Genomic DNA, 22,658 nt, shown 5'->3' with positions numbered 1-22,658 from the left:
TCCCTTAATCTTCCACCCTAGCCCGTGGGCCGCTACGTTTAATAGAGACAGGCACTCAGAGAGGTTAAGAAAGGAGCCTAAGGTAACACAGCTTAGGGGAGGTCACGTTTTGTAAACAGGTCCATCTAACTCCAAAGCCTAGCTATCTAAGCTATAAGGCACATCCTATTACAGAAACTGCCTTGGTTCCTGTTGGGATCTCTGTTCTCAGGACTCTTCTAGGCACAACCCAAACCCAAGCTCAACTGTGTGTGTGGCAAAGGTCCTGGGATCGATGGGGGCGAGAGCAGAGGCAGGGGTGCCGCTGGGGCTCTGGGACCTGGGACAGTCCCCGGCTTTGTGATGAGCGGGCTAAAGACGCCTACCATTGACCGGTTCCAACCTGCACCAAGGGACCGAGGCTATCCCAGTTCTTTCATAGTTACATCACTGGGACACAGCAGCTGTCATTCAAATCCAGGTAATCTCTTTTCAACGCGCTGTGACATTTAAGGGAACAGATGGAACAACTTGTCAAATGCTTGTCCGAGGCTGTTCACCTGGGCTCACAAATCCTTCCCCTCGGCCAACAGATTTTTCATAAAGGAGTGCTAATCTCTCTGGCTTACTGCCCTCTGCATCCCTATGACCTTAGATGCTGGGGCCACTGGCTAGGCTCAGAACCTGCTTGTGGGCTCCTCCTAGTACCACCTCTATTCTTCCTTTACAATTCTATCCCAGGCAGAAAGAATAGAACTTCTTGTTGATTACCCCTGGTCTCCCCCAAGTGCCCCCAAGTTCCATGAGAGCCGGTGGAAGGGACTATCTCCTCTGCTGTATCCACAGTGCCCCGCTCTCGGCCTGGCCCAAAGCAGATGCTTACTCGATCTTTGTCGAAGGATGAATGAATGAACGAGCGAACGAACAAACGAACAAGTGAGTGAAAGACAAAAGTAGCATCAGATAAATGTGATCATTGTTCTCAAAGCCTTTCAAGAGCTCTCCTATGGAAGAGGGAAGATTGTTTTAATTAACTTTTTGTTTTGAAATAATTTCAGCATTACGGAATAGTTGCCAGACTACTACGTAGAATCCTCCCACGCCGTCTATCCAGATTCCACCAGTTTTGAATATTTTGGGACTCTCTCACTACTTACACACTAATGTTCTTTTTTTCGGAACCACTTGCAGAACTATTGCATATATCATTCCACTCTTTTTCGCACTTCAGTGGGTAATTTCCAAGGACAAGGACATTCTCAGAGATAGCCCACAGCACAGTGATCAAATTCAGGAATTTTAACAGTGATACACTATTGCACTGTAGCGTCCTGTTCCATTGTTGCCAATTGCGTGGGAAACTTTGTTCCCTTCCGTTCCCCCGGGGCAGAAGGATTAACAAGTAGATAGATCCCCGAGGAATATGATTTTTGACTCTAGAATGGAAAGATTGATCTAAAAAGTGAGAGTTGGCTATCAGTGAATGAAATGACATATCCCCAATAATAGAGAACCCCCTGCTGCTGGGGGTATTTAGGCAGAGACTAGATTACCTGTCAGGAATGAGGGAAGAGGAGATCCCTTAGGAAGAGGAGCTGCAGAATAGCTCCCTGTGTCCCTCCACAAACCAGGTAACTTACATGAAACATACTTGGCTTTTTTTTTTTTTTTTTTTTCACTTACCACTTCAGGGTTGGCTTTTTGTGTGGCTGGAGTAGCTGGTTTTTTTCCATGGCAGGGTGTCAAAGCAACCTCAGTGTTCCATCGACCTGAAAGTTCTATGAACAGGTCAGCCCTGAAATAATAACACTAACGTGTATTTTGTGCTTACTATGAGTCAGGCACTGGTTTAGAGTGCTTTGCAAGTGTGAACTCCATTATGTCTCCACAAAACCCAAGGATGTAGCTGCTATTATTATCCCTGTTTTACTGATGAGGAATCTGAAGTTCGAGTAGGTTTTGACATCTTACTCTGGTTCAGATCTAATGTTCTGATCTGAATATTTAAGACATTATGTTCCAGTTCAAGTGAGTGTACGTGGAGATTTTTAAAATTGGCTCAATTCTTAGAACCTAGTACTTTAAGACTTCAAGAATATTAGTATTTCTTTATCTACTTGTATGTATTCCTTTCCAAAAAGGGGCGGCTAATTTGGAATTTGGTGGGGAGGGTCTCTGTTTCTGTTTCCCAACTTTCTGATTGTTTTTTTTTTAAGTTTATTTGTTTGTTTTGAGAGAGAGAGAGCAAGAAAGAGAGAGAGAGAGCACAAGCAGGGGAGGGGCAGAGAGAGACGAGAGAGAGAGAATCCCAAGCAGGCTCTGCGTTATCAGCACAGAGCCTGATGCGGGGCTCAAACCCACAAATCGTGAGATCATGACCTGAGCCGAAATCAGGAGTTGGACACTTAACCACTGAGCCACCCAGGCACCCCTGACTATTGCTACTGTAATTTTTATTTTTATTTTAGACCCATACTTGTCACTTTAATTGACAGGCCAACTCCAGATTCCAGACTGTCCCAGGGACTGTCTGTATAAAGCTGTTGAATCTCCCTACTGCGCTGGCATTCCAGAAGACACAGGAGCCAGAATGATGGTTCCTTCTTTCCTAAGCCTTGTGGAGTTCATATTTTTCAGAATATTTACCTCCTGGCTAATTCTCACTAATCCTTCAAATTTCAGCTTAAATATCGCATCCTTGGAAAAGCTTTTGCTACCTACCCTTCGAGACTTGGTCAGATTCCCCTGCTACCCGCTCCCACCGCATCATCAACCTTTCCCTCAGAGCAGTGATCACATTTCATACGATTGTTTTCTGTTTTTACAGTTAGACTGTCATACAATTGTTTTGACGGGCCACATCTGTGTTTCTCCCTAACGTAGCCTCAGTGTTTAGCACACCGTGGCCACTCGATAAATGTTTCTCGAAGGAATGAATGAAAAGACGAAGACCCGGTTCCACTCCGGAAAAGGAGGTTGGCAAAAGAAAACATCAATGAGTAAGTGGTGCCCCTGGAGGCAAAAAGGAGGCTGTTCTAGTATCCAGAGTCAAAACCAACCAGTGACTCAGTCAAAACAAGGGATTTGGTGGGCCCAGCAGGGAGTTGCGGTCCAAGCCAGAACCTTGGTCGGTAGCTATAGGACAGCAGCAGCAGCAGGAAAGATCTCAATTCAGCGCTAGGATGCCATAGCTGACCGGAAGTAGTCTGCTGTCAAGGGTTAAACCCTTCTGGAAAGACAGGGTACTAGAAAACACGTGCCCCTATAGTTTTCTTCATCAGGGGCAGAGAAATAGAGGCAGGCTAAAAAGACTTCAAGGAAGACCTACAAAAGGGTTTTGAGAGGAGGGCGCCAAAATAATGTCCCCTCTCACTAAGTGGCATTCACAAAGCTGCCATTACCATTTCCACACGCAGCCCCCAGATGGCGGCACTGTATCACTCTTAAGCTGCAAGTTGCCGGTAAGCGCTCTCTCTACCCTGACGTCTTGCTTGCCATCCCACGACTGCCCCGTGGCAAGCTCGGATTTGGAGTTTCTTCACCCTGTGCCAAGAGGCTTACAATGTGTCTTCTGGGGGTGACGCCATTGGTCTTTCCCAAGTGGCCGGCTCCCACAACCCCGACTCTTGAAGCTTGCCTCTCATTGCCACCCCGGGTGCCCTCCAACCCTGTTGGAAATCATGACCCAATGGTTCCCTCCAACAATGCATAGTCAGCATGTCCAAGATGGAATCCATATTTCTCATCCACCCCATCCCGCACCCCCTACTCAAGCCTTTGCTTCTCTATAGCATCTTGAACATCTCCCGTCTGTTCACAAAGTCCTGATGAGTCCACCGCTAAAATAGTTCAGACCTGAGCTCTCCTCTCCAATGTTTCTGGCACAGGGGATCCTCACCACCTCTCAGCTAAGCTCCTAACTCATCTGCTTATCTCCACCATCTTCCTCCCACGATCCATGCCGCCGCCCCCATCTGTGACTTTACACAAACTCCTCCCAGGACAAGGATGCTCCCCTTTCTTAATCTGTTCACGTTCTACCGACACTTCAAGCTGCAGGTCAACTAACCCCTTCCTCAGAAGCTTTTTCTGGGTCTCCTCCCAACCCCAACATCCCTGCCTACGGCACTTTATTTGGACCTCCTTTTATAGCTCTAATTTTTCACACTCTGCCTTGAAGATCATTCATTATTTATATACACGACCATCTCCCTCCATCCCTTAGCCCAGGAGGGCAGCTATGGGGCACAAATCCTTCAGGTTACCCCCGACCAGTACCCAATGAGAGACCTCACTAATGGATCTTAGCTGTCTTCCTACGGAGCCCAAACTCACTCGCAGAATCCTTCTCGAAACAGTATCTCCAGGCAGAACTTGTCCGCAAGATGAAACAAATGTTCCATCCCTCCCTCGGACTATAAGAAACAATGAGCCAGGAAGCAAGTCCTATCCTTCTGTGAACCCACCACGGCATCTTGTACCTAATCTATCGTCATTTAGAGGCTTCTGGAATGAAGGAATAAACACGTGGAATAGCTCACACCCTCGCAGCAGGAATGCGGCTCCCAGACTCCACAGTTCAATTCAGTCAGCTTTGTTTCACTCCAACGTACATACTATATCCTGCTGGTGACGGTCACGTGGTGTAGACCAAAATTTCCCAATGCTATTCAGGACAGCAACTTACCAAAGACTGCATGACTCAACGTACACTCAGCAGGTTGAAGGAGCACGTACTTAACCACACGTAATTTTCCTGCCCCTGCCCCTCAGATTCAGAAGCTTATTTTTCCACCCTGCTTTCCAGTTCCCAGTACATTTACAAATACCAGAAACGGGTCGCACCTTTTTGGCCCAAGTTAATCCATGCTGAAGGGCCCTTTCAATAAGACACTTCCAACGTGCTTACACTGGCCCTGATTCTGAGGGGGGAGAAATGGCACAACACGGACAGGCTTTCTATTGCCATTTGCACAAACATTCTCTACACATATTAAAAGTTGGCGTTTGGTTGTGTGGGGGGTGGGACGGGGTGTGTGTGTGTGTGTGTGTGTGTGTGTGTGTGTGTAGGGTTTTTCTTTCCCCCAGGGAAACCTGGGTGTTGGTTGCGTAAGAACTTCTGAATTTCAAGGCCAACCTTGAGTTTTCACGTCTTTCATAGATGACTTACTGTCCCTTGTGAAAACTTTCCAGAGTTCCGTGGAATACAGTTACACTAGTGTTTAGTCACAGCAGCCTGAAAGGGGGGAAAATCTACTGTGTGAGGACAGGGCCATATTCACGACTAGACGCCAAAGCAGAGAGGGTTCGAGGGCCAAACAGTCATTGGCTCCGAATCCTTGCCCCCTGTACGTAACAAAGTATCGGCATTCAAAAATTGACCATGAGCCTCGCTGGATCCCGATTCAAACAAGTTATAGAAACAACAACAACAACAACAACAACAACTTGAGACGGTTGGGGAAGTGCTTAACCGACTGTGCCACCCAGGTGCTCCTCAATGAATTTAACTTTACTCGTCATTTCACTTCGCAAACCTTTAAAGATTTTGGAAGCTATTTAGAAGTTTGCCTATAAACCTTTTAATCTTATTTACATGTATTTAACTTACTTGCTCCTAACAGTTACATGTAGATTATCCACAAAACTTCATGAGGCAGTGGACAAAGTCGATCATTATTTTAAGTTTTTTTTTTTTTTTTCCCTGACAAATTTGCAACAGAGATAACAGGAACTTAAGTGATTTTCAGTAAACAGGGGCAGGATAAAAGTTCTATATTTAATCCTGATAACTCTAAATTTTTTTTTATGCTTATTTTTGAGAGAGACAGAGACAGAGTGTGAGCGGGGGAGGGGCAGAGAGAAAGGGAGACAGAATGCAGAACAGGCTCCAGGCTCTGAGCTGTCAGCACAGAGCCTGATGCGGGGCTCGAACCCACGAACCCACAAGATCACGATCTGAGCCGAAGTCGGATGCTTAACCGACCGAGCCACCCAGATGCTCTAAAGACATGTCCATTTTAATGAAACCAACAACCTTAAATAAGCTTTGATAATGTGTATTTTCCATGTTGTAGTGTTTTGTTTTTTTTTTTAGATTTTATTTTTCTGTAATCTCTACATTTCACATGGGGCTTGAACTCACAACCTGAGGTCATGTTGGCCTTTCTTGATCACAAGAGCACGGATGAAATGGGCAAATGTCTTATAAGGAGGCAGAGGTCAGAAGGAAGAGGAAATGAGGCAGGGCGAGTCTGAAAAGAGAGGAAGTTAGGAAAGGTCTGGAACATGGACTCTTGCCAGACTGGACAAGCCACTGCCTGCCAGTGAGAGAGCCCTGCAGCTGGTAGCTGCTGGAGACAGAAGGCTACAAGAAAGTAGTAGGGGCACCTGAGCGGCTCAGTTGGTTAAGCATCCGACTTCGGCTCAGGTCGTGATCTCCCAGTTTGTAAGTTTGAGCCCCACATCAGGCTCTTGGAATTCTCTGTTTCCCTCTCTCTCTCTGCCCCTCCTCTGCTCTCTCTCTCTCTGTCTCTTACTCTCTCAAAATAAATAAATAAATAAACAAACGTAAAAAAAAAAAGTAGACTTGGAAGGGGAAAGGTATCTTGTCTACGCATGCAGGTGGGGGCTAGTGTGGGACGCAGCCGCAACATCAAAGCTGTAAAGCAAAAAAGCGAACTCATGTCTTGGGTGGGGCTATCCTGGTCTCCCTTCTAGTGCTTTTGGAGATGTCGTGGACATAAGACATTCGGTGTTCATTCTTAGTCCAGTTCTCGAGTCAAACACTAACTCATAGGACACTAGCTGCTAGTTTTCTACATCTGCTTCCATTCTTTTCTAAAAACAACCCCAAGGGGCGCCTGGGGGGCTCAGTCGGTTAAGCGTCTGACTTCAGCTCAGGTCACGATCTTCCGGTCCGTGGGTTGGAGCCCCGCGCCGGGCTCTGTGCGGACAGCTCGGAGCCCGGAGCCTGCTTTGGATTCTGGGTCTCCCTCTCTCCCTGTGCCCGCCCCCCCCCCCCCCACCGACACTCACACACACACACGCTCTCTCTCAAAAATAAATAAACATGAAAAAAATTTTAAAAGTAAACAACCCCAAATTGCCATTGTATTGATTGTTAATATTAGACCTGAAGGGCCCCTGTGGATCGCTTACTCCTTTTCTCACAGGTGACAAACGGAGACAAAGAAAAGGGAAGTGACTGGTCCAGCATCGCACAGCACAGGCTGGCATGAGATCTGACTGGTTGGTGCCCATGTCATATAGGTTTTTTTTTTAAGTTTATTTATTTTTTGAGAAAGAGAGAGAGAGAGAGAGCAAGGGAGGGGCAGAGAGGGAGAGAGGGAGAGAATCCCAAGCAGACTTCATGCTGTCAGCCCAGAGCCCGACGCGGGGCTCGAACTCCCAAACCGTGAGATCATGACCTGAGCCGAAATCAAGAGTCAGACGCTTAACCGACTGAGCCACCCGGGCGCCCCTATGTCATACAGTTTGAATGTCACTCCTGGTTGAAAGGAAACGATCAACTAAACAGAGCGAACCTAGATTGCTCCTGGCTCATGTACCTTCTTCCTCTATAATTCTAGGTCTAGTCTCCACGGGGCCCCTGTTTACAGACTACGCAGCTCTCGGGTGTAAAGCTCACAGTTAAGCCAGGCCTCCCCTCGGGGCTGAGGTTTGTCAATTGCCCGTAAGCCTCCTCAGCGCCCCCACCTCACCTTAATCCTCATACATTGTTTACACGGCACTCGCATCGGGAGAAAATGGTTTGTTTGGGCTCCAAGCCAACCCATTTCACTGCCAAGGAGCAGCTATCCAGCATCATTTTTCCAGTTTCCATCTACCCCATGGGAAGGAAGGAAAGGAGGCAGGGGAAGGAAGGAAGAGAGGGAGGGAGAAATAAAAGAAGGGAGGGTAGGATGGATGGATAGGCAGATGATCGATGGATGATAGATATTAGGTAGATAGATAGGGAGGAACCACTTTTGATTTTAAGTGTTTTTAGAAACACAAAAAGAGTTCAGATTCTAAGTCTAACATTCTAAGATTCAAATGTAGAACTCTTTTTCTAAAAGCAGGGCGATTGGAAAACGTCACGCAGCTACCACAATTCTGTACAATGAGGGTAAACAGTGTAACATGATGTTGTAAACGCCAGATGCTTTGCGGCCGCCAGAATGATCATTTTCACACAAGGGGCGGGGGGGGGGGGCGGGAAGGAGGGGCGCCTGGCCGGCTCAGTCGGCGGAGCGTGCAACTCTTGATCCCACGGTCGTGAGTTCAAGCCCCGCGTGGGGTGTAGAGATTACTTAAAAATAAATCTCTCAAAAAAAAAAAAAAAAGGAGAAGGAAGTGGTGCCAGAACAGCCACATGTGCTTTATAAAAAGCCACCGTTTATTAAAGTTCGCTTTCTATGATTTATTCCATCCACACCTCACAATACCGTTTGAGGTAGGTTCTCTTAACACCCTTTTACAGATCAGAGCTGAGGCTCAGGTAGCCCGAGTTAAGGAAACTTCCCCAAAAGTGGAACCAAACGATGATTGAGTGGAACGTGAGAGAAAGACATGAAACTTAAAGAATTCATCCAGGACATCCACTAATCCGCTCACAGGAGTTCTAGCAATCAAGAAAATAGAAAGGGAGATTATTACGCGAGAAATCACACAAGGTGATGTGTCCAACATGGCAGGATATGTGGAAGAAGGCTTAGCACTGTTACATTTTAAAGCACTAGAGACCGAAAGAAAATGCTTAAAGCTTGCGGAGAAAGAAGAGGTACGCACAGAAAATTGGAAATCGATCGGGGAATCAGACCTTTCAAAAGCAGCACTGGAGAGAAGCAAGAGAACATAGTGGAATATGGGTTTTCAACGTTCTGAAAGGAAATGGCTTCTATTATGTTTTAATGTTTATTTTTGAGAGGGGGGTGCAGAGAGAGAGAGAGAGAGAGAGATAGGGAGGGAGGGAGACACCGAATCCGAAGCAGGCTCCAGGCTCCGAGCTGTCGGCACAGAGCCCGACGCGGGGCTCGAACGCACGGACCGCGAGATCGTGACCTGAGCCGAAGTCGGCCGCTTAACCGACTGAGCCACCCAGGCGCCCCTGAAAGGAAATTGTTTCTAATTAGAAATTCGTCACCTAGGGCAAATTTTAATCATATGCGAAGATGTATTCAGACACGGAAGGGTTTTATGAAAATTACCGCCCGTGCAACCTTTCTGAGGAAGTTAGCGCAGGGTGTAGTCCAGCAAAACCCAGGCGTAACGCAAGAAAGAGGGCAAAATGAAATGTAGGAAACAGAGTCTAGCAAAGAAGAGAAGCAAAGGAGGACGGCTGGGTGGCAGGCCGGGAGGGCAGACATTCCAGAATGGATCAGGAGGGCAGCAAACTCCATGAGTACTGCCTCCATGAAGAAAGAAATGGAACTCATCAGTTACTTATTTTTCTTAAGTTTATTTATTTATTTTGAGAGAGAGAGCATGAGGGAGGCCTAGAGGGAGAGGGCGGGAGAGAGGGAGACAGAGAGAGAGAGAGAGAGAGAGAGAGAGAGAGAGAGAGAGAGAATCCCAAGCAGGCTGCTCACTATCAGTGCAGGGTCCAAGGCGGGACTCGAACCCACGAACTGTGAGATTGTGACCTGAGCCGAAATCAACAGCCTGACACTTGACTGAGCCCCCAAGGCGCCCCTCATCAATTACTTATTATATGTGACCATGCTCAACGGAGTTTTGTGGTTCTATCAGCAAGTCTGGTTGGGGCTGATCTCACGACAGGTGTATAGAAAAACAGATCAAGCCAAAAAAGAGACAATTGGGGAAAAAGAAAAGAAAGAAAATACAATTTAATGGTACTCCACATGGATCAAGTGTGCACCATTATATGCTATGATGCAAATATTGACTATTTGAACCAAAATTGTTTATATGTATGGGAGAGAGGTGTGAGTACGTATGGGGGGGGGGGACACAGAAGAAAGCTAGTTCCCCATATTCTGTCGCACAGATTCTGAAATCGGTAATTTCTACACCTAAATAAAAACAAATATCCCGAAGTATTAGAGCGTTATTCAGAAGAGTTATATACCCAAAGAACCCACCAAAACTAGTAGAAGCAGCTGAAGACAACACAAACGTATGATCTCATACTTCTGTGGATCAGAAGTCCAACACAGTTGGACTGAATTTTCTGCTCCGGGTCTCGTAAGGCTGAAGTCATGTAGTTGGCCAGCCTGGGCTCCTATCTGGAGGCGCTGGGGGAGATTCTGCTTCCAGGCTCCTTCGCCTTGCTGGCAGGATCTAATTCCTTCTAACACTTCCGAAGGGCCTCTACTGTCTTCGAGCCAGCAGCAGCACTTTGAGTTCTTTCTGTGCTTTGAATCTGTCCTCCTTTTCTGCTTCCAGCCAGAGAAATGTCTCTGCGTTTAAGGGCTCAAGTGATTAGGTTGGGCCCACCCAGATTATACAGGATAATCTTCCCATTCGAGGATCTATAATCCTATTTTTTTTAATGTCTATTTATTTTTGAGAGAGAGAGAGAGAGCAGGAGAGGGGCAGAGAGAGAGGGAGACATAGAATCCAACGCAGGCTCCAGGCTCTGAGCTGTCAGCGCGGAGCTCGAACCCAAGAACTGTGAGGTCATGACCTGAGTTGAAGTCAGACCCTCAGCCGCCTGAGCCACCCGGGCGCCCCGAAGATCTCTAATCTTGATCACATTTGCAAAGTCCCTTTCACCATGTAACAGAACATTTTCACGGGCTCCAGGGATAAGGGGGAGGGTGTCTTTTCTGGGAGCAGGAATCAGGGGTCAGAAGTGGTAGGGCAGGGGCCTGCTTGTTTGTTTTTTTATAAGCCCCGTGGTTTTCTTTGACTTTTTCACTTAAGTACGTGCTGCATTTTGACCGAATGAAACCCCAAAAGTTTAATTCCGTAGCCAAATTTGTGAGTATCGAGTTCCAAGGGACCCTATGTTAGGTCGCGTATCAAATGTAGTCACTAGGCACGTGATCGGTATTACACAAAATCCATTTTTGTGTTTCTAGGCAAAATGACGTAAGATCTGCAACACGTGTTAAGGAGTATTTGTTGGGCGCAGTCGTGGCGGGGGCCCTTGTGAAAATTCCGCTTTGGACGGGCCACCGGGCTCATCCGGTGGCCCACCTCCTGCGTTCTTACCGTCGTGTTAAAGGACCCGCTCTGGTTACTACTGGCAGCTGCTGCTCGTGGCTAGCTACTTCCTGTAGCAACGGTAGGTGACTGTAAATGTAGTCCCTTGGTATGTAAAACCAGCCATTATCTTAGTTTGTGTCGGCTGTCACAGTAGAGCTAACCTAGTCCGACCTGCCCATTTTACAGATGAGAACACGGATGCCCGGGGAGACGAAGGGGCCCTGCCCACGGCATTGCTAGCGTCCGCAGCAAAGACCCTCACTCCGCAAGTCACGTTGCTCTGAGCAAAGCAGCCTCCCCCCGACTAACCACCTGAAGCTCAGCCAAAACTTACTCACTTCTAAGTTCCTAGCGCCTCGTCCGTTGCCTAGCACCTAGGTGAATCAATGCGCAGATGAATCTTAAGATGCTGTGAAAAGCTCACGTGAATGATTTAAATTCTCCAACGGCTTCCGTTTGCCAGGCCAACTTGGCCACAGTTTGCAATAAAATGTTTCTTCCTTATTTTTTTCAAGTTTATTTATTTTTGAGAGAGAGCGTGTGAGCAGGGGAGGGGCAGAGAGAGAGGGAGGGAGAGAGAGAATCCCAAGCAGGCTCCGCACTGCCAGTTTGGAGCCCCATGCAGGGCTCAAGACCCATGACCTGAGCCCAAATCAAGAGTCGGACGCTCGACTGACTGAGTCACCCAGGCGCCCCCGAGTGTTTCTTCTTTAGGCAGCTGCCTTCTCAGGACAAATAAATATATCACTGGCCGTCTTATACAGACTCTAACCTTGGGCCGACTTGGTTAAGTGTCTCCGTCACTTACTAGCTGTGTGACCTTGCATCTACACAACTCATTTTATGTCTGGCTCCTCATCTATAGAATGAAGATAATAATGGCCACCTCCCTCATGGGACTCACATGGGAATTTAGTGAAATAAAACACGTAACTTGGCGCGCGTTTAGCCGCTCCGTAACCATTTTCTTTTTATGTAATTTTTTATACCTAATAACTGTTGAAAACTAGCAGAGAAATATTTTTCTGTTGCTAATAGTAAATAGTATGACCATTAGGAAAGAGTGTTAAAGGCCAGAGAATCTTCAGGAAGAACTCATCTGGGGATTCATGTCAAAAATGGTGGAGCACGTCCAAATGTCAACACAACTCCCTTCCTTAAAGCAAAAGCATGCCAAGATTGAGCTGAAGTATTTATGAAGAACTTTATTGCTTGATCTAATCATCCGGGTTTCAAAGAAGAGTCTCTGAGATAAGTGTTCTAGTTTCCTTGTTTGCTTCTAAAACGACTAATACTCTAAGAGCATAATGTGTTACTCATGTGAGCACAGAGTCATGCTTGTAAAAGAGGAGGACCCGACAGAAAATTACTCTGGAAATCAAACGTGCTTCGATCATTCCGGCTCCTCTCCTCCTGAGACAAGGTGAACATGTTTATGGCTGCAAAAATTTGTTTTCCATAGATCTCATATAGATATAAAACCCCAAGTGTCTGCACTCAAATGTTTCCTGTCAGAATATTCAGTACGCTGATGTAGGAAGCAGCAAAGCTTTCTTGTTTAAAACAAAACAAAGTGTACCTGGAGATAGATTTCCAGAATCTTCTTGGATCATTCTAGACAGTTACAGAAATAACCTCACCAACATCAGCAGCCCCTACCCACACCCTCGGCTTGGGGTTTTGTAAAGATTCAGGGTAATTAATAAATGCGGTCTGCCCAAAGACTCACTCTTAGAGCTTAACAGTGTTAAATAACAGAAATTCTACCAAGTCCACTTTAAAGCTCTAACTGGCTTTATTATTCGAATCATGAACTGAGCGTAGAGAGGAGTTCCAAAGGGCTATTGAAAAGGAAAGGCTTTTAAAGGTAGAGAGGGAGTGGAAAAAAAAGGAAATTAATAGCAAGGAAATCCGTGGTTTTAGGCAAGGTGTCCATGCTAAGGGGAACGGAAGGGGTCTATCAGGAAAATTCCTAGTGCTGACCAGAAAACTCCACGTTGACTGGTTACAGGCTACACATTCTTGGAGGCTGCGACTGCAGTTAGGTTAGGGATTAGATCTTGTTTTACTGACTTGGGGCCATAATCTAAGTGACACCATTTTGGGCCTGTGGTTTTCTTTTGAACGACACACATGAGAGAAAAAACCCTCCACGACGTTCAAACCATCTTGCTGTCGTTCTAGAAAATTTGAGACTACGTTACCATCTCTTAAGAGGACAGCTATTGAAAACTGATTTTCTTGCTCTCAAATCTGACCTGCTAATGTGGCTAATTTCTAACTAGAAATTATATATATAATTTATACCATCAGAGTCTCCTGTGTGTGTGTGTGTGTGTGTGTGTGCGCGCGCACACGCGCGCGCTCGTGCATTTGGATTTTGTTTTTCTTTTCCTACAGGTTTTCTGCCACTGCTTGGGGGGGGTCACAATTAGGATGGGGACAACAGACATTCTCTCTCCGGGGTGGGATGACATAATGGGCAGCATTCCAGAGTGGCTCCCGGGGTTCTGAGGTGTTGGTGAAGGTCACGCCCTTGACTCCGGTGACGCGCCGCTCTGCGGTGAGGTGTTGGTGTCACGGTAGCCCTGCTTCACCACGAACCACCGGGTTGTGTACGTCAGGATGGAGACCTGCGACAGCCGGTAGAGCAGGCCCCCTTCTTGTTCTTGGCAATGACCTATTTTTCCGTCCTGGGGTTGGACGACGGCTGGTGGAGCCCCTCTTCGGCTGCCAGCCCCGTGATGCCGCCTCCCCGGTGCCTGTGGCACCAGCTGCCACACTCTTGTCACGTGGGGAGCCACTCCCCCTCCCGGGCCTCCTACCTCCGCTTCGCAGCAGCCCAAAGGGTGCATTTCCCTTAATTATCAGAACTACGATTTATCAAATACTTCTGTCCCTTTAGGTTCCACTTGCACATGCTGTGCTCGTAGTAAACTGAGTGCATGCGCTTATCAGAAAACACAGGTGTTCCTTAAAAAAAGGTTGCGGGGGAGGGCGCCTGGGTGGCTCAGTCCGTTGAGCGTCCGACTTCGGTTCAGGTCATGATCTCACGGCTGGTGAGTTCGAGCCCCGCGTCGAGCTCTGTGCTGACAGCTCGGGACCTGGAGCCTGCTTTGGATTCTGTGTCTCCCTCTCTCTCTGCCCCTCCCCTGCCTCACGCTCTGCCTCGCTCTCAAAAATAAATAAACATTAAAAAAAGAAAAAGAAAGAAAACACAGGCATCCCGAGAACAGCAGGGAAGCTTGCGAGAAATGGCTGTAAGACAAAAATCACTGTCTTCGTTTTTTTTTTTTTCCCCACAACATCTATTCTTTTAACTCCGATTTTTCCACCACGCGCTCCTTACGACACGTTACCCCGAAATGAGACCACAGGAAAACACGTGGGTGACATACAAAAAGACAATATTTATTTCACTCAAGCTTTCCTATTAAGAAGTTAAACAAGATGACCCCGAGTTTGAAGGCATTGCCAAAAAATATTCTTCACGTTGTTTCACGTATCCCTTCAGTGCCCAGATAAAGGAACAACTTAATGAAAGAATAATGACCATCCTTACAGTGGGTTTACTTAAGTCTGTGGAGAAAAACAATCCATAGAGTTGAGGCATAAAACAGCAAACGAACCTACCAGTTTCCTACAGGTGATGGAAATCCCACTGACGTATTAAAGTTTCCCACTCGCTCCCAGACCTGGGGGTCGCTTTTCCGTAATTATAGAATGGCCCTAGCTAGTCCCGGAACTCGCTGCCCCCTTTTCCCTCGACTATCTTACGGCTAAAAGAAGAGAATGGCACCGGATACAGCTTCCCCGCTTCCAGGCTGTGACCGTCAACACCGGCAGCCCCTCGGTGACTCGTAATACCAAGGCATCCCCCTGGCTGCTATCTACATGGAAAACCAGGGGAAAAAATGGCTTTCGGGGAGGCGTTTAGCGGGTGTGTTGCTTTCTAGAAACTGCAAAAGACTTGACGAGGAAATAATCTCGCTCCTACACGGGGAAACCAAGTGTCCTTGCCAGAGAACCTGAGAACGAAGTGGGGACATCTACTACGCCCACCCCAATGTGACCGCCAAAAAAAAAAAAAAAAAAAAAAAAAAAAAAAGGCAGCCCAGGGAGGAAACCCGTTGACATCTACCCTTGGCGAGGGATTTCCTCAGAAAGGCCGGGCACATCCCTCCTCCACCCCAGGGCCGGCAGGCTGCCACTCTCGCCCAAACCTGTGGCGAGCGGGCATCTCCCACCGGAGCGGCACCGGTCACGACGCCTGGGCCGCATCCAACAGGTGGATGTCTGCAGAACTTGTGGTCGTCGGGCTTTCAAGTTCCTACCAGGAATCTGAGTCCGTGTGCCTGAGGTGAGAAACACTGGGGGGCGGGGTGGGGGGAGGGCGAGGGGGACCCCTCACTTCCACGCTTCGTTAAACCTGGAGGAAGGAGGAGGAGCAGAGGGGAACGTCTCGGTGCATGTGTTGTAGGGCTGGGTGCCGGTGGAGCCCTCACTTGGTAGGCCAAAAAAAAAACCCAAACAAAAATGGATACAAATGTTAGAGCCTCAGAAGCTATCGATATAAGATGCAAAACCTACTCGTAACCACTTGGGGCAGCACGGGGGGAAGGGGAAGACGGGACTCTCCTCTTCTGAAGCGAACGGCGAAGTTCTTTTTTTTTTCCTTTCTTTTTTTAATGTTTATTTATTTTTGAGAGAGACAGAGACAGAATGCGAGTGGGTTAGGGGCAGAGAGAGAGGGAGACACAGAACGCGAAGCAGGCTCCAGGGTCTGAGCCGTCAGCGCAGAGCCCGACGCGAGGCTTGAACTCACCAGCTGTGAGATCACGACCTGAGCCGAAGGCGGACGCTCGACCGACCCAGCCACCCAGGCGCCCCTACGAACAGCGAAGTTCTAAGTGAGGAGAATACCTCTTTTCTGCTTAGAAAAATGCATAGAGAAATAGTAAGCGCTGAAAACCTTCAAACGAACGCAGACTCATGCAAGAAGTTACATACAAAACATGCAAGAATCAGTCATTGCTTCTTAGTCGCCTCACACTTTACCTGAGGTGCAGAGTCCTCCCTGCTCTTCTAGGTGTGCTGAGCAGCTTTATATTCTAATTTCTAGTGAAAGGGGACAGAAGGACACGACGGCGGGAACGGGGGCGGGGGGGGGGGGCCGATGGGGCAGGGGAAACGGGTACGGGAACCGGGGGGCAGAAAGCTCTGGAAAATGACTGGTGGAGATAGAGGGGTCAGAAGAGAGGCGTCTCAACTGGACCGTCAACCCTTTGAGTGGTGCCTCCCACCTGGGGGCCTAGCACAATCTGGACACAGGCGGAGTATTTGACTGGAGTAGCAGAGGTGAAGAAGAAACAAGACACCACGAGAGATGGCATGGGGCAGATCCCAACGCCCAATAAGGCATTCGACCTCCACTGCCCTTAAAAGCCTGCCACGGCTCTGAAAGGCTCTTGCTGTAGTGGCCACGCTCATGGCCAACATTGACGCCCGGGCCTTCCAAAGCGGGGCAAGCTGCTGCTCAGGGGGCTGACGAGTCCGGACTGCTAAGGGTTTACAGAGCCACGAACACGCCGTGAGATCCCGAACAACGGATAATAGGTTTCATCAATTTCGTTTGTGATAGACTCCATCAAGTTCGTTTGGTAGATGCTCGCCGTGACTCAAGTCTGGCATTAGCGCCTGCATCCAGAATGAGTTTCCTCCCCCCGCCCCCACATAAAATGCATCGGTGTGGTTGGACACAAAGCGTACAAAGCAGGCACAGAACCCTCAGAAGTCGTCACAACTCTGGATAAGATGAACTCTACCGCCATCACCGCTGTTTGCTTTGCCCCCTACTTTGAAGCCTTCGCGAGGGAGGTCTGCTTTTCTAATTCAACGACAATGACTCCGCTCTCTTCGCCAAAGAGCCCCTTGTGTTTAGTTTCTCAGTGCATGACTTGACATGAAGACCGTGGCTCTTACGAGCTGCCTGTTTTTAAATGGCCCAGTAGTTTCGCTTTCCTTTTAACACGTTCCCAGATAACAAATGGAGAGTGGGATGAATCGTCACGTCGAAGGGTAAAATAAATTAGCCCCTTCACTGAGAGGCTCTCTTCAGGTTTTCTATCAGCACAACAGAGTCAGTTTCTTCTTTGGTTTGCTTCTCATAGATGTCGTACTTCTTCCAGTGCTGGAAGGGAAGAAAACACACACACGATGACTCTTCTAAACAATGTTCTCTCCCTGAGGACTCCCAGCCAGGGCTTAATTTTAGGTTTGCGTGCATGGAACCATGAGTGTATGCCTTCCTGTTACGGTTTTGATTTTTTTTTTTTTGACCTAAGAATCTTCATCTACTTGAACAATGAAACGAAACAATCAGGAATTAACATGCGAGGTGGGGGGAGAGCGTGGGATCGTGACGCAGCGTTTAAGAGCTATCTCAGAGGAAAAAAAAAAAGAGCTATCTCAGGAGATACATTTGGGCATCTTCAAAACTGGAAACCGAGTCTTTTGAAGAAGAAGAATAGGGTGGCAGTGCTTTGTCTTACTTTAACTGTCACTTCCTTTATTTTCTTACTACCCAAATGTGACCTCTGTTCCAGAGATAGAATAGGCTCCAAATGTCAACCAGCATCTAGGCCAATGGCGGTATATAAAATGTCCCCAAAAAAGTCTTACCGCAGTTACAACTTTGTAAAGACCCTATATTAACAGTTTCATGTGACAGCATTTGCTAGAACCAGGAATTATGCGTAAGGTGAGCTCATCTTGAGGTCAATGTTAAGTGTGTCTCTTATGGTAAAAGCCAAGATCCTGACCTTTGCCTTCTTTACTTACAACTCAAGGGAAAGGATGGAACCTGAGCTCAGTCCCCTCATCTGGAAAATAAAGTCACTAGACGAAACCTGGTGTCTATGCAAACTATGGCGTAAGAGCAGAATCCAGCAGGCTGTTTTTGTAAAGAAAGTTTTATTGGAACGCAGCCACGCCTATTGGCTTCTATACCGTCCGTGGCCGCTTTCATGCTACTGCGGCGGAGGTGAGTTGCCGTGACGAAGACCGAAGGGCTCGGTAAGTCAAACATATTGACTATCTAGCTCTTCACACAGAAAGCATATGGAGGGAAGAGTTGAGAAACGATGCTTAAAATTTCCAACTTCTTCTAAATTATTTAACCCTCACACCCCTAATAGAAGGGCTAAAATAAAAAATACTGACAATTCCAAGTGCTGCCACAGACACGGAGTAACTAGATCCCTCATCTATTGTTGGTGGCAATGTCAAAGAGTACAGCCACTATGGAAGACAGTCTGATGGCGTCTTAGAAAACGAAGCATACACTTAACGCATGACCCAGAAATCCCACTCCCAGGTATCCACCCAAGAGAAATGGGAACATCGATCTACACGCAGACCTCTACATGAATGTTTAAAGTAGCCTTTGTTCATAAAAGCCCCAAACTGGAAACGAACCCAACGCCCTTGAACAAGTGAGTGGCTAAATCAACCGTGGTACAGCGCTATAATGGAATGTCGCTCAGCAACAAAAGGAAATAAACTACTGATACGTGCAACCACGTGGATGTCTCTTAGATGCATTATGCCTAGTGAAACAAGCCAGACTCGAAAATGTATGTATTTGATGATTCCATTTGGAGGACATTCTGGAAAAGGTAAAAATTTAGGGACAGAAAGCAGATCAGTGGTTGCAAGGGTAGAGGGTCAGGAGCGAGGGGGTTGACTACTAAGGGGCATGAGGGAACTTTGCAGAGGACAATGAAGGTGTTCTGTATCTTGACTGGAGCAGTGGCTACAAAAGTGCATACACTTGCTAAAACTCCTCTAACCGTATGCTCAAAGAGTAAATTTTATTTGGCGTGAATCGAATCAACAAACCAGGAGTTTTGAAAACATGAAATGCAGAGACTTCAAATAAAAAAAAAAAACAATCTGAAAAAATTCCATGACCTTGAAATAATGGCTTATTCAATAAATGGCACTAAGACAACTGGCTAAGCATTTGAAAAATAAAGTTAAGCCCCACTTGACGGCCCACGTGCGTACATTCCCTGTGGATTAAAGACCTAAATGTAAAAAACAAAATCAAGTAAGTTCTAAAAAAATACACTGGGCAACAACTACGTAAGTCTGAGATACAAAGAGGCTTCCTACACATAGAAAATAAAGATCTGCATGCACAAAAAAAGAAAAAACCTTCCGTACATCGTTAATCACCCTAAATTCCATACAAAGGCAATCAGATGACAAGCAAAGGATTAATAGCTGATAGACCCAAAGAGCTTCACAAACTACAAGGTTTCCAAAAGATGAATATGGAAGGGAAAAAATGGACAATGAACAAGAATTTCACAACAGAATTACTTCAAGCCGATGGACATACCAAAAAATATGAAAGTTGATACATAAAAAATTAAAACAAGATGCCCTTTGGGGAGCCTGAGTCAGTTGAGCGTCAGACTCTGGATTTCAGCTCAGGTCATGATCCCGGGGTCCTGGCATCGAGCCCCGCATGGGGCTTCGTGCTGCGAGCGTGGAGCCTGCTTAAGATTCTCTCTCCGTCTCTCTGCTCCTCTCCCCTGCTCTCACCCGCTCTCTCAAAAAAAGAAAAAAAATCTTAAAACAAGATGCTCTTTTCTCATTTGTCAGCTGGCAAGATTTTTTTTTTTTTAATTAGATACATTCACGCTAGCAAAGGCGTGGCAAAACCACCACTGAGACACCACGGAGACACTGAGACAGGGTATATAAGTTGGTACAACCGACTTGTCATCTACGCTTCTTGTGAACGATTTCAGAGTATGTGTTCTAGCACTCCCCTTTCCTTAACACGAAGGAATCAGACTCTACATCTGAAACCAGGGTGTTTCATTTGACAACATATATTACATATTTTTATATATCAGTAAAACAGATCTACCTCATTTTCTTTGCCCTGTGCATAATATTTCATTGCCTGAATGCACCGTAATTTATCGAAACAGTAACCGTAATAGATATTTACCCTGTATATCCTTTCTGGATGATAATGTGTCAATATTAATCACAGAGTTTAAAAAGTGTAATCTCCTTTGATCCGGCAATCTTACTTACAACAATTTATCCCCTCAAAATAATAAAACATATGTGCTAACATAGCTGTGAAATGATCCCTATGATAATGACGTTTAGACGTCATCTAAATGGCCAGTAATAGGGACTTGGTTAGGTACGTTATGATACAGTCACACGATGGAATACTATTTAGCCATTAAAAAGTATGTTATAGGCCAAGGTTGGCAAACTTTTTCTGTCAATGGCCAGATGATAAATATTTTCAGCTTTGAGTCTCTGTCCCAATAACTCACTCTGCTGTTACAGCACGACAACAGCCATAGATAACATGTAAATGAACAGGTATGGCTGGGTTCCAACAAAACGTTCAGGGACACTGACATTTGAATTTCAAATAGTTTTCATGTGCTAAGATGTAGTATTCTTCTTCAGATCTTTTCAACTCCTTAAAAGTATAACAACCACTCTTAGCTTGCAGGCTGTAGACAAACAAGCAGCAGACGGGATTTGGCCCGTGGTCTGTAGTTTACAGAGGAATTCTGGGAGAAATGCAGTGGTCGGCGGCATAGCTTCTGAATCTCCGCAAACGCCACCATAAAGAACACAGCAGGAAACAGAAGTAGGGTAAGTAGAGAGCAAAACTCAGACCCACAGACACAATCTACAACAAAACCGGAACAAAATGATGCCCCCCACGGACCCTGAGATATGAATGGATAGAACAGATCAGAGCCAGCGACAAGAGCACAGTGGAATCCGTCATGGGGGAGGATGGGGAGGGGAACCAGCAGGACATTTGACAGATACGAGGACTCTAAAATAACCTGGACATCAGCAAGCTAATTTATGAACAGCAAGTGAGCCCGGCACGGGTCTGCCCTTTCAAATAGTGACTGGGTACGAGGAGTCCATGGTATAGCCTGGGAGCTGCCCGGGCCTTATGAACTCTTGAAATCACCCCAAGCTCCCTTCCCGGGCAAAGGGCCACTCTGAGGAGCCACCAGTGCACACAGACTCCACACTGGCCAGGACAGAGACAAGAGAGAACAGAAAGCCCAGCTAGAAGTAGAGGAGGCAGGGGACGCCTGGGTGGCTCAGTCGGTTGAGCTCAGGTCATGATCTCGCAGTTCATGGGTTTGAGCCCCACAACAGGCTCTGTGCTGACAGCTCAGAGCCTGGACCCTTCTATGGATTCTGTGTCTCTCTCTCTCTCTCTCTCTGGCCTTCCCCCACTTGTACTCTCTCTCTCTTTCTCTCTCAAAAATAAATTTCAAAAAACATTAAAAAAAAAAAGTAGAGGAGGCAAGACAAGGTGGGGGAGATTTCGGTAAGAAATTCACTATATTTTGAACAATTGTAAAAAGTGCTAGAAGATGGAACTCCATAGCCATGAAACTGGGGACCAAAGAAAACTATCCTAAATCAAGCCTCCTTCTAAAACATCAGGGAAATGAATTTCATGTAAAAATCAGCAACAGAATAAAATCCTGGCAGAATTAAAACATGCAAAAATGTCCCCTCAAATTACATGAAATTATAGTCCAATATTTTAAAGCTAGCTCACATATATTAAGAAAAAGTTATATGATATGAAAATAATGTACATGATGTGAAAGAACATAAACATTTAGAATAAGAACAACTCAGAAATGACCTGTTAAGATTCAGGAAAGAATGAGAAGGAAAAGAAAATCATTTCAGAAATGAAGATTAAGCTAAAAGGAACACAGGGGTAAATGAACACAACAGATAATACCTCAAGAGAAACAGAAGATGAAAAGCAGGGTTTTTTTTTTTTAACTAAAAAAAAAATGAGGGGGCACCCGGGTGGCTCAGTCGGTTAAGCGTCCAATTCTTGATCTCACCTCAGGTCATGATCTCAAGGTTCGGGAGTTCGAGCCCCGAGTCGGGCCCTGCACTGATGGTGCGGAGCCTGCTTGGGATTCTGTCTCTCCTTCTCGCTGCACCTCCCCTGCTTGTGCTCTCTCTCTCTCTCTCTCTCCCTCCCGAGATAAACAAATAAACTCAAGAAAAATTTTTTTTAAAAAATGAGACGCCCCTGGCTAGCTCAGTCAGAAGAGCATGTGACTCTTGATTTCGGGGTTGTAAATTCGAGCCCCGTGTCGGGTGTAGACATTTAAAAAACACGAAGGCAGGTAAAGATTATTCAAGAGGATGTAACAAATACAGAAGATGGGCAAAGAAAAGGGAACACAATAACTGAAATCCAGAAGTGGAGACATGTTTACTGAAATTAAAAAAACATCTGAAACTACATACTGAAAGGGGCACACCATATCCCTCAGAGAATCAGGCCAGGCTGACCAAACACCACCACCAAGGCACGTTCCGGCAAAATTATTGGACATTGAAAAAAAAAAAAAAACTTTTGACAACCAGACAGAAAAGACCAAGTGTTTGTTTGTTTT

The 22,658-nt window shown here is 46.3% G+C and overlaps 1 protein-coding gene across 2 annotated transcripts in view; it reads right to left on the bottom strand.

The window, feature by feature from the left end:
• The window catches only part of IL13RA1 (interleukin 13 receptor subunit alpha 1), an 81,211-nt gene that overhangs the window by 8,007 nt on the left and 50,546 nt on the right, over positions 1–22,658 (bottom strand). Inside the window, exon 11 of one of the 2 annotated variants that reach the window (XM_027054220.2) lies at positions 14,545–17,344. The exons of the other annotated variant lie outside the window; for it this stretch is intronic. Coding sequence (XP_026910021.1) covers positions 17,252–17,344 — 93 coding nt within the window. The 3' untranslated portion in view covers positions 14,545–17,251. Of the gene's footprint in view, positions 1–14,544; positions 17,345–22,658 lie in introns of those variants that run through there. 2 annotated transcript variants of the gene reach the window in all.

The sequence above is a fragment of the Acinonyx jubatus genome, chromosome X (assembly GCF_027475565.1).
Source record: "Acinonyx jubatus isolate Ajub_Pintada_27869175 chromosome X, VMU_Ajub_asm_v1.0, whole genome shotgun sequence".
Classification (NCBI taxonomy): Eukaryota; Metazoa; Chordata; class Mammalia; order Carnivora; family Felidae; genus Acinonyx; species Acinonyx jubatus.
The sequence above is the reverse complement of the archived record's forward strand: the minus strand, read 5'-3'. Positions and strand labels throughout refer to the sequence as shown.